This window comes from Ischnura elegans, chromosome 3 (assembly GCF_921293095.1).
Source record: "Ischnura elegans chromosome 3, ioIscEleg1.1, whole genome shotgun sequence".
NCBI classification, from domain to species: domain Eukaryota; kingdom Metazoa; phylum Arthropoda; class Insecta; order Odonata; family Coenagrionidae; genus Ischnura; species Ischnura elegans.
The window spans coordinates 123632343-123648601 of record NC_060248.1 but is presented as its reverse complement, the minus strand read 5'-3'; the positions used below and the strand labels follow the sequence as shown (position 1 = coordinate 123648601).

The following is a 16259-nucleotide window of genomic DNA, read 5'->3' as shown; positions in this document are numbered from 1 at the left end:
CTCAATTCAGTTCAGATCTTGACTTTAACTGCCTATTTCAAAAAAGATTCAAAATACATGTTCGGTGGCAGGTGATCGTTTAAAATAACGTTTGTACGATATTATGTTGTCTTCATGTGGTTAGGTGCAATTGTAGTGCTTATATTTTCAATTACTGAATCGTGTGAGAGGAAATAATACCAACTTTATTTTATTAGACTTCTTACCTGCGAATATAAGTTTTTAAATGCGTGTTCTGTCAAGAATTGGTGTATCATAAACGGCTTCTTTTTGTTGATCTTCTGTTTGAAGCATGGATCCATTCACGGAGGTGAGCCTGTCTTTGTTATAATTTGCGTGTTTTTGCTTGAGTCCGGTCATGTGATCATTAATTTTCAATTATTAGTCTTTTCCGAGAATTCTTTTCCATGTCTTCAGATGTTGATTTTGTATTGAAAAGTCTTACCCGAAAGGTCCTCTTTAACTGGTTCTGGATTGTAACATATTTGTTCTTGTTTATTCAGAGGATGCTCGAAAGGGCAAGAGCTAGAAGGCAAAAGTTGAATGTTCAGCTCAATGGCATTGGTGAATCGACTACCAGTAACGTGAAAACTTCGTGTCTTCCGTCAAAGCGTGATGATGTCGAGAGAAAATTAACCGATGGTGCGTATTAATGAAGTTTTTGTATGAATTGATTTGTTAAATCATGGCATTAATTTCGTATTCGTATTGTAGATAACACAAATTTGCCGAAGTATGATGAGAGTAGCCCTCCAAAATTAAAGAAAAACTCATTGAATCCTTCTTCAAAACAACTTTCGGCAACAAACAAAGAAAACTCCGGTTTAGAAAAGCAGGAAGTAACCTTTCGAAGCAGTGCTCGCTCCCGCTTGAAGCGCTTGGGAGCTTTGTATTCCAATGGTGAAGGTGAGTGAAGCTTGTAATGTTAATACCATTTCATCTTTAATGTTTCCCAATGAAACCTGTTACGATGGAGAAAATTTCATGCCGAAGAGCTGGAATTCAAAGTGTGGAAGAAGTTCGTCTGTTTCTGTAGAGGTGCAGTACTAGGTGTAATCATTTCAATCCTCTAACTTTCATTTTATGTGGTCGTGAAGGTTGTGGTTAGTGTAAAACAAACCTATTATCAGTTGTTATTTTAACCTCATCAATTTTTGCACTGATTATCAATTTAAAAACTAAAAGAGAGGTTGAATGAGAGGTTAGTATATTTATGGGTTGGAAATCAGGAGAAATAACAGATCGTGAGTGAAAATACTGGAATAATGTCATAAAGCTCAATCCACCCATTAACCTTCCTACTACTCCTCTTCCTCTTATGTACTTTCAATCACATTAAAATTTGTCACATTGAACCCTAACTCTCTTATATCTACCGGGCCTTCTGCAGAGGTTTCATGGTTACACAATGACGAAAATTCTTCATTAATGCAAAATGAGCACAGTAGTTATTTAAGCACTATCCTGGTTCCTTGTGCTTAAGCATTCTTGGGTTCTCATGTGGATTTGATCATTTAAAATTTTCAGAAATAAATGATGCTGATGAAATGCCATCTCCAATACATAGATCAGAATTGAAAGGTTATGACGATGACGTTTCGCCTAAGAAAAAGCCACCTTTGCATACAGTTAAGAGGCTGGCAGCCCTTGCTAATCATATCAATCACTGGGAGGATGACTTGAGCCATCCCAAGAGTGTCGCAGCAAGTGAAGCGGTGTCTCCTTCAAACTCCTCACAAGGCTGTGACTCTAGTGAAGGTGCCGTTGATGAGAGAGCTGTGCAAAATCAAGAGGAACAAATTTGCATTGATCGTTCAGCTGCAAAATCTCCGAAGAAAGCTCTAGTGTGGGATCGTGAGGTCATCGCCAGTTTGGTGAGTGGGAAATTTGTTCTATTTAGCATGGTTTTTTGATCTAATTTCCTTTCTTCTTAAATAATTGTTATCCTAATATCTATGAATATCCTCGGATCACATTGACTCTGGAAAACCCCTCTTCTAGAAACTTTTTTGTATCCAACTGTTCATTTTGTTATCCATTCGTTAACATCTATTACTCTGAAATAGTACTTCAGTTTATGTTGTAACTTGGTTTGGTTTTGGTAAGTCTTATGATGTCTTGTGCACAGAGCACTCCTGAAGTAAAAGTGGTAGACATTCAGGCATAAAGTCTTGTAGTCTGTGCATTTACAGGCATTGAGTTTTGACTGTCTCTGGCCTTCAAAGTTTGTAGATTGGTTCTCCAGACTTTAAATAGTTGATTTTAATAGGGTTCGATTAGAGAAATCCACCAAGGAAATCGTGTTGGAATCGTTTGCCTTGACCATGATGCCAAATTCATTCCATGCAATCTACCACTTTACATATTTGCTGTGGTATATTCTACAGGTGGGTCACACCCCACTTCCTCCCTGAGCTAAGAAAAATTACTATATTTCTTCATTTTTTTGATGTGGCCATTTAGCGGAATGAGGATTTAGGGACACAAAAGTTAGGTGGGTGGGTGTATACTATGAATAGTACCCAATTTGGTGCGACCATAACTTAAGCATGACCTAATGCCACCCATCACAAAACTTGATTCATTCAGGAGCGAGTGTGATCCACCAGTGGATCCCACTCTTACCAGACTGGGTGGTACGATGCAAAATAGTGTACCATCCACAACTGGGCCCACCACTTAGGATCAGAAAAATCTGTCGGCGCACAATTTCTTGTGGAGTGCATACATTCCGCATTTTTCAAAGCCCCACCCCCTCACGTCACTTAAGAATGGAGTTTTTCCATTCAAGTTGAATGAAATGAGATTTTAGTTACCCAGGTGGCACTTCTATGTGGCTCCATCTGACAACTGGCCTCATTCTGATGCTCAGGTTGGGAAAGCCCAGAAATTACATAGTAGCCCCGAGTCCCGACTGTGATGGGAGGGCCCCTAATCTAGCTGAGTGGGCTTGAATGGTGACTGTCTCATGCTCCTCCATTTCCCCCTTACCTGTCGTCATTGGTGGAAGGCACCCTAGTGCATCACCACCTCTGGGCAGTGGGTAGAAGTTTATACTTTTTCCTCCCAGCTGAGGAGCAGAATTCATTTTTCTTCACTGAAGTTGGATTGCACTTCAGTACAGTTTCATTGGTCACAACATAAATGAAAATAGTTTTGTGGTGGAATAGGTGTGATAACATAGGTCAGGGGTGGGCAATTCCTTGGGCTCGAGGGCCACTTTGTATGAGCAGAGGTTATTGGAGGGCTTCACCGTTTACATTGATTGTATTCATCAGTTAACATTATCTTTAATTTCATATTGTATAATAAAAATTAAACAGTAGTGGTAGTTCGATTCTACTTATTAATATAGTTAATTTTATATTATGTAATTAGTTTTCTAGCTGCTTGCACATTTAATTACATAATCAATTTAATGAGACAAGTGTACCTTATCACGTTTTTTTTTAAATTCTGTGTCAGGCCATCACAAACTCTGTGGTGGGCCGCATGTGGCCCGTGGGCTACAATTTGCCCACCTCTGACATAGATGATTGTCGTCTGTTCTCTTTAGTTGTATTATGCACTTTGGCTTACTTACTACCCCATTTAATTGTTGTACGTAATTTTCAGGAATCTCAGGGATTTCGGCCGAGTAATTCTGGATCACGTCTTGTCTATGAATATGGAGGTGATCCCTCCCAGGGACGCAAAGTAGAGCCTAAAGGTTCTCCTCGCACTCCTGTTAATTCACCAAATAAACCACCTGAGTCATCCAGTGCCCAGGGGAGCCCTCTTCGGAAAAATCAAGGTCAGTGATGCGTTTAAAAAAATAAGTAGAGAAATACATCCCACTTAACACATGCCATGTGGCACTGAATCTGCCCTCCTGGGTACAGACTGCAAGTGGAGCCACAAATGGGTCATGCCTGGGATATCCTTCTAGTCTCCGACTTTAATCCATGTCCACTGTTCCTTCCACCATGAGGTGTAAGCGTGGGGGCAACAGTAGAGGATGAACCTTGTTCTCTGTCCCTCCCAGCCAATGAGTTGTCCTCGTAATCGTGGGCAAGCATCAGAAAGGCCTGCCATGTCTCCTGAAACTATACAAAAGAAGGCATGCATTGGCACTGGGGGGCTAATTTTTCTCCTTTTCGTTTTTGGGGAGTAGATGTCCCAAATCCACCAGAGCTAATTCATGGTGAGACAAAACTCAGTACTATTCCACAAACTTTTATTTTAACAGTCTACTAGTTTCGACATTTATACCGTCATTATCAAGACTGATAATGACGGTATAAACGTCGAAACTAGTAGATTGTTAAAATAAAAGTTTGTGGAATAGTACTGAGTTTTGTCTCACCATGAATATTTCATTGTTCCACCAAGTAACGCCCAAATCAGTTGATTTTATTCACCAGAACTAAATATGCAACTCTGCATCCTTGCCGCCATCTGCTGCCTAGCTGGAGAGAAGTTACCAGTTTTCCCTTCCATATGCCTCCTTCCATAATCTCACAACTGCTGGGGACGGCATTGGATGAAAGGTCATGTTTTATCAAATTTACTTTTTTTGTGCTGTGATATGGTGTGTTATCCTTCACATTCTACTGGTGTGGTGGAGTGTGTCTCAGTGCTAATTTGTGATAAATCTGTTGTCCCCTGGGCATCAGACTGAGCCCGGATCCAGATGATTGCACCTAGGACTGACCACTCCCATTTATTTTCAACTTTTGTTGTTAGTGACCAGTCTGGAGTGGCATCATGTGACACAACACGTATGTTAGGGTGGCCCAAAAAAAGTTTTTTTTTCCTGATCAAATATGCCCTATGCGGGAAAGTTGTGAAAGGATATCAGTATCTCGCACACAAAATTTTTATCAAATCGGATGATATTAACCACTGCCGACCAAGCTCTAAAAAGTTTAAAATTTTGTGAAAAATCAGGCTGATTTCAGAATCAAACTGTTATGAAGACTAATTTTATGCAAATATGTGATAATAGATAATATTAAAGAGTGGACGCACATTTATAGTTTACAAGAATGAAATTTGAAGTATATTTGACAAAGTCTAGAGCTCAAACAATGTCTATGAATAAACAACAAAATTAGAGTATAGACCACCCACACAACACAACTCATTTTTGCCTAGGTAGAGCATTGTTTCGAAAATTCCATTTTGGGGGCTACATTGCAGAGAAAAAAATATTTATTTCGATTGGATTTCATTTTTTAGTAAATAAGTCATCATAAGGTAGTAAATAATCCCACAAAAAGTACCAATAAGGTAAATTATTTTTAATTAACATCAATCGTTATGACGAATAACGTAATCACAATCAATGCCTTTCGTTTTCTTTGATGAAGGAAACTACCCTACTTTAATAGATCTCTGCTAGCATTCTTTTTACATGAGCCCTGTCAACCATGCGTGTTAAATTTTCCTTAAATGGAATTTTATGAATTCACCCTGTTGTGTATCAAATGATTTATATGTACTTTTAAAGTTTTGTCGTGCTGACTTTATTTGTTCATCAATTAATTTGGTTGTCATGTCTTATCCATTGGTCACTTAATTGTTTCAGATGTTGGTGGAAAGAAACTCACTCCTCGACTAACTCCTGCTCATAGCTCCATTCTCCATAGAGCAGCCATGTTTGAGTCTCCCACGAGGAGCCCTAAATCAAAGGATCCAGCTGAGCTGAGTGTTGCAGAGAGGAAGGCACTCTTTGAGAAGAACAAGGGCCAGGCCCTGGTGCCCAAAGCTGCTTTTTCGATGGCTGTTCCTCTGAAGCAGCTCAGCTCGTCACCCCAAAAAGTGACGGCCAGCTGTCCTGCACCCGTGAAGAAGTCAACTCCTTGTGAACCGAGCGCCGTGAAGTCAGTTGCACGAGTGATGCAGTCTTCCATGGCTGAAGTTGGCAAGAAGGTCACTCCTGCAGAACCAAAAGTGAAGGAAGGTAGGTTTATTATTTTTATTCCTCTCAATTAGTTTGGAGGGTGTTTGTAATCCCAGTCTTTCCACCACCTCTCTTCGAAAGTCCGAAATTGTCCTGCTAATGTTTACTAAATTGTATCTCTCGAGAGAAAGTGGTGTGGTTAGGGCCACAACTACATAGTAGATCTTGTCTGTGCTCACCCTTGCATCACTATCCATGGAATCATGTTAAAGCTGGTGGACTTTTATAAGTTTTCATGTAAATTTATCGAAGATGTTATCGCATTTCTGTGGAGAGCTCTTAACCGTATTTTTTAATTGCTGCTTCATAGGAAGATGTTATGTTCCTACTAGTCTTGATGATACCTAGCTTCACAGTAGAATACGTTTTATAATTTTGAGAGGGAAGTTCTATTTAAATGTTACAATATTTTTTGTATCCTAAATGCATGTTTGTATATGCCCTTGACAGTTTTTTTTTTTTGAGATTCTCATTTGTGGTATTCATAATTTGGTTTATATTTTTTTATGCTTAGCTTGTGAAAATCCGACTGTGGCTGCCAGCAAGGTGCTGGAAAGATGTAATATCTTTGAGAAGGGTAAACCTGTTCAAAATTTGGAGAATGATATCCTGAAGAGCGTGAAGACAGAGCGCCAAAGAGAACTGGAGATGCTGGCTAATCGCTGGAATAACCAGAGGGAGGCTGCAGCTGCTGCTGCCACCTCCTCACTGACTGAGAAGTCATCTTTGGAAATGACAAAGCGCCCACCGAGTGAGAGCCACTCTTCTAAGGTAACTGCAACACAATCAGTGAAGATTTATAGAGATTTTAATTGAGCTGCTGATTGACAATTCATTGCTTCGTCACTATGTGCATTGTCATCATTAGTTAACGATCCTAAGATTGCTTTGACACAACTCTCCATTATTCTCTTTTATTTGCTAGCTCATTCATAGTGATGTATTTCTTGTCGTTTGCATCCTTTATAATCTGTCGTATGCATTTCATTAAGACCCCTTCTTCATAGACATAGCATATTTGGTAAAAAATTATTTCAGGTCAGGGAAAATTATCACAATGACAAGTTAGTCTTTCGAGTGTTAAAATAATTGAACATCATTTTTAGGAACTAAAGCAGACTCCCAATTATCAGGCTGTGGTTTATCGGTCTTCGGCGTATCCGTGCATATGGGTTTTACATTTCCTCAACGCTTTGCGCGATCTTTATAAAAAATTAATCTGGTGCAAAAGCACCTGGACTTTTGCATTTTAATGCAAGGCTTCACTGAGCTTATTATTTTCATTAGAATCCTTTGTGTGAAAGGAAATTTTTCTATTTACATTTTCACAAGGAATGTTTCAAGTTTACCTGAACGTCTGCTCTTGCGTACAGACGACGATCAGTGGTGGGAAAAAACTCTTGATTGGATTTAGAAGATTCTTCAATTGTTAACCAATTGTAAATTAAGATAAATGTTGCCTTCAATCTATGATTCTATATTTCATATCGCATATGTGCAATTATTGCTGTGGCCTCGCATTCAATTGAATACGGACCAAGGGAACCGGAGATTTCGTCCCATTCGGACATATTAACACTGTGACTAGTGACGGTCAAACTGGAGAGGCAGAGAATAGCGGAAGTGTAGGCAGCGGGAAGTAGAGATAGCATGATTCATTGCCAGGCACTCGCTTGCGTAGACAAATTGCCAAAAGTCCTGGTTTCCTATGACTGCTGCTGCGCGATGAGGTGACTACGTGCCCATTACCTTCACAGAAGCTCAGTGTTCATGTTACATAAGCATCACGGTGCATGATTGCGTTCAGTGATCACGGAACTGTGTCCCGCAGCAGTTACATACTGGACTACTTGCGCGAGATGCGACTACGCAACGTGGTGAGTGACATTCTAGATTCTGATATCGCATGGTGGTTTTGAAGCATTCATGCAAACCAATTTTCTGAATCCGTGATCTCACACACACGGGAGCCCGGTTTTTGGAAACCATGCATTACACGGAGCAGAAGGAATACGAATACAATCACATTATCGCGGCTAAAAAGATTGAGGTCGGTAAAAGATAGCTGTGAATGATTCCGGAGAGAAACCTAAAATTACGGACAATGTGCAAAAATGGTATTAAATTGTTTGATTTACTCGAATCATCAAAATTACATGAAATTTAAGTGGAAGTTTGGATTAATTATTCGTGTTTTCCGATTGTTCGTGCCGTCTCTCCCCGTCAGTAGCCCGGATAATCCGAGTATGCTGCATTTTATAATCGTGAGTTGACCTCTGAGATTGTGGTGGAAATAAAAGCAACATGATTGCCTCCAAAGATGAAATATACATTAGAAGCACTTTGCAAAAATAATTAAATTAAACCTGCAGAAATTAACAGTTTTAAAGCTCGTGGTTTTTGCATACATTTTTGTAGTTGGCTTTATGTGAAGGAATACACACCTTAAGATGGTTTTAGGCTTATTTTTAACAACCTAGTCAATTTTTTGTCTCCCGCTTAGATTTTCGTAAGTATTTAATCTGAAAGTAACTGGTAAACAACCTGGGTGAGGACTGTCACAGAGCCCCTTCCACCTCCTTTCCTCCAATAAGGAAAAATTTGAGCAACTGAAACTTGGTTCGCTTATTAGAAAAAATGTTCATTGATGCATGTGGCTCATTAATTTTTTATTTACATGAGGGTATAAAGTATTACAGCCAAAAAAAGGAAGTTTTCAAAGGTTTTTTGGGGAGGTGGCTGACTGTTGTGCATGTGAGCCACTCATTGGATCTGTTCCTACGGTTGACCAAGCTAAGTGTAAGGTGTAGCAATCAATGGCGGATCCAGGATTTCTTTCTGGGGGGGCACAAGCAAGGCCGTATCCATGATTTTGTTCTCGGGGGGGGGGCACAAGGATACCTCGTGATACAAAATGAGCGCAATTATAATGGGACCGTATTAAAAATCTTGCATATTTTTTAAGGGTCTGGGGGGGGGCACGTGTCCCCCCATCCCCCTTGATCTGCCTATGGTAGCCATTGTATGACTGAGTGATGTGCTATGTTTTTCTGCTTTTACCATTAACATTTACCATTACCATTTGCCAACATCTTATATCCTCAGGCTTCTGCTCCTCCACCTCCCCCACCCTTGCCTAACTTTTCTTCATCGACTGGACGGCCAGGAGCCCAAGTTAAAGGGGGGGTACTCTCCAATCATACCTCGTCACCTGCATCGCCTAGTCTCCCATCCACTTCACCTCACTCTGAGAAGATCATGTCACTGGCCAGCCTGCGCAAGATCAAAGTATCTCCAGCCAAGCCGGGTTGCTTGTATCCCAGTCTCTCGGACATTGAAGCAACGGAGAGTGAAATGGATTTGGGAGAATCTGAGGGTGAAAATGAAAGGTTTGTCAAATGTTTATGTGCATGTCATATGTAAGCTTTTTGTGGGTGGTTGGGTAGTGTTTCCAGTAAATCCTAATGTTTTGCAATGCCTTTGGATAGCAATGAATATGTCACCAGTAGTGGGACATGAAACATTGGTCTTAACTAAAGACCAACCAATAGTGTCAATCAGTGTAAAACTTATACTCATCATAAGCGTCTTAGGAGGATGCTGGAGAGGAAACTTGTTGCAGCAGAATGTCACTGCCCACAGCCCCTTTAGTTGCCTTCACTACAGTGTTGAGGGTAATACGTGCTTTTGAAGCTCTGCCCCTTGTAAAGGCACTCATTTCAAAAGTCTCTTGACTTGCTCCTTGGCATCAGAACCTGAGTAGAATGGAAAATTTGGAATCATTTGGAATCTTTTGTAGTGATACTTCCATGCTTAACATGCTTAAAAAATGTAAAAAATACACTGTGTTTGGTCTCATTTTCTTTAGAATTTTGTCCATTATATGAATATTTCAATCCAATCAAGTTACCTTATCATTTGCTGAAAGTCATTGTTACACACTTTTGGGCCCAATATGTGACTCATGTTACAGTTGGCCTCCAGAAATTGGGAGCTTTGTGGAAGGTAGGGTGAAAAGGTCTGTTGGTAAGAAAGGGGAGGGACATTAGACTTTTCTATTGTCCTCCTGTAACTTGATAAAATACTGATTTATGGTCTTCCTAACATGAACCCCTCCCCTCTGAGTCATGGTCTGGAGTGTCAGAGGTTTGCTGGGTGGTCATGGAGGGGAGGGAAACATTTGCAGGGTTGACTGAGGATTGATGGAAGGGGAAAAGCGGATGTTGGGAAATGTGGGACTTGGTTACAATGGTTGTTCATCTCTGGCAAGGATTCACATCAAATGCTCGTTGTGTTTAGCCTTAACTGGTATTCAAATTTAAAAAAGAGCAAGCATTCAAAAGTTTATACATAATTTACATCCAGAATAGGTCATTTCGATGTTTGTCTGGTATGTTTCGAAATTCTCTTACATAATATTTTGATAGGTTAGATTTGATTTTAATTTAACCTTTCCTGTGGCCATATTATACCGTAGAAGCGTGTGTAAGAGGCGCACCCCTATTTTGAGCATCGGAGCTATGAAGAAAAAAATTTTGCGGCATTTTTTTAATACTATCGCGCGGTGTTGCAGACGTACGCCTGGAATTTCGACAGTTATCCAACTTTCCTCTTTCAATATTAATTGAAAGAGGAAATTTTGATAATAGCGGCATAAGAGGGAGTAGAAAGAGTTCCGATCCTCTCTTCGCATAGCCGTTGCTCTACGATGCTTGTCCTATTCACGAAGAATTTTGTTTAAATGCTCTCGCAGGAGTACTGCAATAGAATTGCAGCCGTGGAAAATTTTAAGGCAAAACACGACAGGCACATAGCATGAACCTTCCCAAGAGCTTGGACAACAATCGGGGCAATCTCAGCGCCATAGGATAATAACCACGTCGTAGATTTAACGGAACCACACTCGGCCCTCCATCAGCCAATGCCTCTGCCGTTTTTTTTCCTTTCCGAGACCCCACAGGAAAATAGGAAAACATCAAGTTACAGGGGAACAATGGAAACGTGTTTCATCCCTACCCCGTCTCACCAACTGACCTTGATCGATCTCCCAGTTTATGGAGGCCAAATGCTAGGTGAGTCATCTACTGAGCCCGAAGATATCTCGATAGCTTTCAATAATTGTATGACACGCACGAGGTTCAAAAAAAGAAAGAGATCTAACGCGACGCATATGTGACAGAATTTAAGTTTTTTCAGCTCTAATTGTTTGACACAAAGATTTATAGTTACAACAAGGCTACTAATATTCAAAATAGTCCAAACAGGACAATTTCGGAAGAAACAAGCGTAGCATAAGCGCATTCAAACAAGTCGAGACGGACCAGAAACTTTAGGCAACGCACACTGCGTATATCACATTGCTGCGCCTTCGCCCCTTCGCTTTGAAGGCAACGACGTCACATGCAAGATCGGACGTGTTCTTCCCGTGCTCCTTCGCTCATAGCCTCGTAGCTTGAAATACGGAGGGGAGGAAGCGTGCTCCTTCCCCTCCGTATTTCGTTGCTTGCTTCGAAGACGGAGGGATCGCGCTCCTTCCCCTGGACCTCTCCTTCCGCGCTCATCACTTATAAGCATTTATGATTTCTTCCATCCACAATTTAGTCCAACAATGATCACACTCGTTCGAATTTTTTAAAGCGCAGGTTTTGATACCAATATAATTTTCAGTTGCAATAATCCTCATATTAGCGTCTGAAGATGATTTATGGAAAATCAGGTCCTCAGCGTAATGGAAATTACTCGGCAAGACAGATATTGACTATTGACTAGGAATATCATTCAAAAATACGCGTTTCTCTACGTTTGATAACCGATTACTATATGCAGTATAAATGCCGCGGGATGCCCACTCGTGGCAGTAAATTTAGCGCGCCCTCCGGAGCGAAAAACCCCCACGCGATCTTTTCCATGTTCACCTCTGAGATACCGACGTGACGGCGCGATGCTTACAAGGAAAGCAAACAGGAGCATTTTAAAAATACGTCACTAAGGGAGAAACTCCCCTGCCTGCCACTTGTTTTTGACCTAGGATCAGTGGCGGATACAGATGGGGGGCGCGCGCCCCTCCCTTGCGGGTCCGGCCGTATTGGCAAACATGGCAGAACCACGATTGTGACTTTTTTATATCATAAGATGGCATTGTCTTATATATGTGTATAATTACATTAATTAAAATTTTATTTTACTCTGCCTGTGACTTGATTATTTTTTATTGAGATATCGCGATAAAAAGTAAAGGCAACTCAATATATCTTTTGCGCCCCCCCCTTGAGTGTTTTCTGTATCCGCCCCTGCCTAGGATTACAGATGACTGACTCACACTGAAAACCAAGGCCACTCAGTTCCCCTTAGACTTGCGACCGGTGAAGGGGAGGGGGGAAGATAAGAAGTTTGTGTAAGAGGCGCACCCTCATTTTCGGCTGCAATTTCTGGGAAAAAAGGTGCGCCTGTTACACGCGCTTATACAGTAATATTTCAATTGTAATGACTTCCACCTTATTTTCTGATGTGTATACTTGGAGAGAAGTGGTAAAAATATGTGTGAGAAAAGTCAGCAATAATTCTGAAATCATCGTTGAAAAATCTGGAAAAGTTATAAAATGTTGGAACTTGGAAGCATGCAAACCTTGGTTATGAGCAGCAGAAGATTGATTCAGGAGATGTGCATTTTGTGCATTACATCCAACAAACCACTCAGTGTGTTTGGCTGGGGTACATGTGTTTCAGATTACAAAATGGCACATATTTCATGTGCATATTGTGACAATTTTGTGCAGTTTTGATCGAAGTTTTTTGGGGCTCATTCGCGTATGTTTTGATGCTACTTTGCGATTTCAGCTTTGGCGACCTGGAGAGGGAAGAGGATTATGAGAGCAGCAGCAGTGGTGGTAGCATGGGACCTGGTGACACCAGCTTTGGCCGGGAAATATTCCAAGCTGCTGGAATCAGTGAAAATTTTGGGACAAAGAGGGTGAGTTTTTACCTGTTCACCTGGGTTTAATCTGTTAGTTTATTTTTCCGACTGATCGCATTTTTATATGATATAGGACACATCTAGCTAAGGCTATCTGTATTTTTGGTAGGGATCCATGAAAATCTTTTAGTCGAGTTAGAATTTGAAAAGAATCTTGAACCTCGAGCAAGATCCATGCTTGCGATCCAAAATTTTGCAGTCTTCTTAGTTATTGGAGTGCACAGGTGATAATTAAGTTTTTGCATGTAGCAATAATTAGTTCAGTTCACTTCAATTGTATTCTTGTCCATATTTACGATTGCCATGATGCACTGTGTCCTCTGGGCAAATAAATATTAAATATTACTACCCCGCAAGCCACCTAAAAAGGCGTGTGGTAGGGGTTGTTAGGACACCTGCCGTTTACATATAAAAAACAAGTTGTAATATGGGCTTCTAACTTTATCTACAGACTAGCCATAGCTTTCTTACAGCGTGTATCACTATTACGTAAAGAACACTTGCATAACTGAAGTCTGCTTTCTTTCTATTTTTGAAAATTCATTGCCTGATGTAATGGTGAATTAAAAGGGTCTTAATCCAACGTATAAGTTGGTATGGAAGAGTTTTTATAAGGATGTGCGAGCAATCCAAATTTTGAGTCAAGTCGAGTAGTTGGTACTCAACTAGAGTGATTTGAGTTAGTATTATTACGAATGTCGAGTCGAGTAGTTTCGGTTACTGAGCTGTCGATACCACTAAGTTCAGAAATCTGCCGACAGGAAGTGCTTTCAAAAAAACTCATGTAATGATATTGTTTTTGAAGTCAATGAATCATTGTTATGCCTTAGCCCTTTAGTTCCAGATTTTGTATACGTAGCAGTCAATCACTATAGTTGTCGACTTGGGTGCCGAATACCTTTTCGTCAGCCCCGGCGGCTGACTGTCTTCCCACCCAGTGGCATAATCAAAGAAGGACCACTGCATCGCAGATGGGTACTTTCTCATGTGATACTTATATATATAACCTACCATACTTTCTTTACTCAAATGCCGAGAGAATATGTAAAAATTTCCAGGATTCCTATGGAGAAAAATCGTTTATTCCTTTGTTGCGTGTAGTTCCTTTCTTGAATGAACAAAAAAACAGTTGCTATGGTTGATAAAATGAAGTAAGAAATAAAGAAAAAGAAATTTAGGTCTACAAATCTATAGCTAATTTCTATAGTTTGTTTGCTTAAATTCCATGAAGATTCAATATCCATAAATATTGTTCATTTAACATTAAATAAAAATTCTCTAGGTTCCCAAATCCTGCAACTTTTGCAAGAAAGTACTTGTCAAGCCACCCAAGTGTATTGCGAAAGATAATTTTCTGTAGGCAATTGTAGTGTTACATGGAAACGTCAAAACCTGTGACCTGAGAATGTACAACCATTAGTTTTTCTGCATGCGAATTTGAAAGGATCAAATATTACATTATTCATTTACGTATATAATCTTTATTACAATTGTACAAATGCCTTTACTGAGTCATCTTCTGAGCCTTTGGGATGCATACATTAATTAAATTGACGACATATTACCAGAGGTAAATTCATTTCAATTGTGCTTATGGAAGTGTTTAAGGCACATTAATTTTCATTCATATCCTAATTGTGACGACACAATTACCATAAATGTTCCTCATTATCTTTTCCTTGTTAGATCAAGCTAAGCATTCAAAATAGAAATTTTGCAAGGGGATTGAAAAAAATGAGAATCCTATCTATATACAGCCCTTGTGGTGACTGACTCACTCATGGATACAAATTCCCGACCACTTCTAGAAGAGCTGGAGAGCTGAAATTTGGCATGCATGCGGGGAACCCGAAATGATCCGGAGGAAAAATCCGAAAACCGGAAGTTTCCGCCACGTGTCGTCGCTAGGACGACAAAATGGCCGAAATCGCGCTTTTTCCGGGGACCCTCTTTTGGTTTTAATTTTACTGCGCGCGAACCGTGCGTGCCACTTGGATGTTTAATGCATTTATTGAAAGCTTATAAACGTGGGCACGTAATAATGTAATGTTATTAGTTTCTTTTTAAGAAATTTGCAGCCAGAATGGCGTCCAAAAATTGGTTTTTCGAAAAAAATTTCATACCTTCCGCTCCCCTCGACTTAATTTAAGGTGTATGATAACGAAAATGATTTTTATATATGCTCATAACATCATCTACGAAATGTAGGTAACAATTTTCTTTCGTCGGCCTTGGTTACTAAGAAATTAATTAAAATATTCCGAAAATCACCGAAATTAACGATTTCCGAAAGATTAACACAGGATTTCTTCAATTTTAACCTGACCGATTTATTTCAAACTTTTATAGTTACATACAACTATGCATTATCTTTTAGAAAACATATACATTTAATAAATGTTTTAATGAATTTAACCGCGAAAAAATAAAAATGGCGGGCACTACCAACTTTTTTCGGGGTTTGGTTTGCTTTTTATTGTACTACTTTCGAAATATGGATGTCATAGGGCACACTTCCATTACATATGACAGTAAATGAATATGACCATATAATATCGTCATCTTTCAACCCCCCGAAACCCCCTAAAAATTTAAAATTTGCATATAAGTAGCCTTTTCGGGTATTTTTCGTCACAATTTCGCCGCTTTCCCAAGCTTTACCAGTCATCGCTACGGAATTGATGTGGTCGATTGATGACCCCTGGCAGTAAAAACCTATAAACCCCCGGTAAACCCACATACACCCCCCAAAAAATAAATTTTTTCACATAAGTCTACCTTTATGGATCTTTTCGTGACTATTCCTATGCCCCCAACGGAATTTATGTGAACGGATGGTGACCACAGGGAGTACACACATAAACCCCCGGTATCCCCCTGAAATTCCCCCAAATGTAAAATGTGCCATTAAGTCTCCTATTTGGGAACTTCTTACGAGCATTACGCCGCACTACCCGTCCCCTCTGAGCTCTAGATGTGGAATATTTGGTGAGGGCGAGCCTCTGTAAACCATACGGGAAAAAAGACCAGAAAACCCCTGGAAACTCCTGGAACATAGCCCAAAAAAATAAAAATATTTCAAAGTCGCCTTTCCGAGTAGTTTTCGTCACAATTTAACCGGTGCCCCTACCACCTATTAAAACCCCCGATAAACCCGTGAAACTCACAAAATATTTCTAATAAATCGCCTATCCATTCAAAAGAATCGTCAGACCACTGTTTCGGACCCCTAGGACTTATCGGCACCGAATTTACGAGAACGATTTGTGACCACTGGCTTAACTCAAGTATAAAACCCCCGGTATTCCGTTGGAACCCCCCGCAAAAAAATGAAAAAGTTGC

General features: G+C 40.1%; 1 protein-coding gene across 1 annotated transcript in view; it reads left to right on the top strand.

Moving 5' to 3' along the window:
* Positions 1 to 29: 29 nt before the first annotated feature.
* The window catches only part of LOC124156496 (anillin), a 37414-nt gene continuing 21184 nt past the window's right edge, over positions 30 to 16259 (top strand). The window contains exons 1-9 of the mRNA XM_046531068.1: positions 30 to 310; positions 504 to 642; positions 715 to 906; positions 1528 to 1874; positions 3616 to 3793; positions 5570 to 5944; positions 6459 to 6715; positions 9050 to 9333; positions 12782 to 12914. Of these exons, the coding sequence (XP_046387024.1) occupies positions 293 to 310; positions 504 to 642; positions 715 to 906; positions 1528 to 1874; positions 3616 to 3793; positions 5570 to 5944; positions 6459 to 6715; positions 9050 to 9333; positions 12782 to 12914 (1923 nt within the window). The 5' untranslated portion in view covers positions 30 to 292. The remainder of the gene's footprint in view (positions 311 to 503; positions 643 to 714; positions 907 to 1527; positions 1875 to 3615; positions 3794 to 5569; positions 5945 to 6458; positions 6716 to 9049; positions 9334 to 12781; positions 12915 to 16259) is intronic.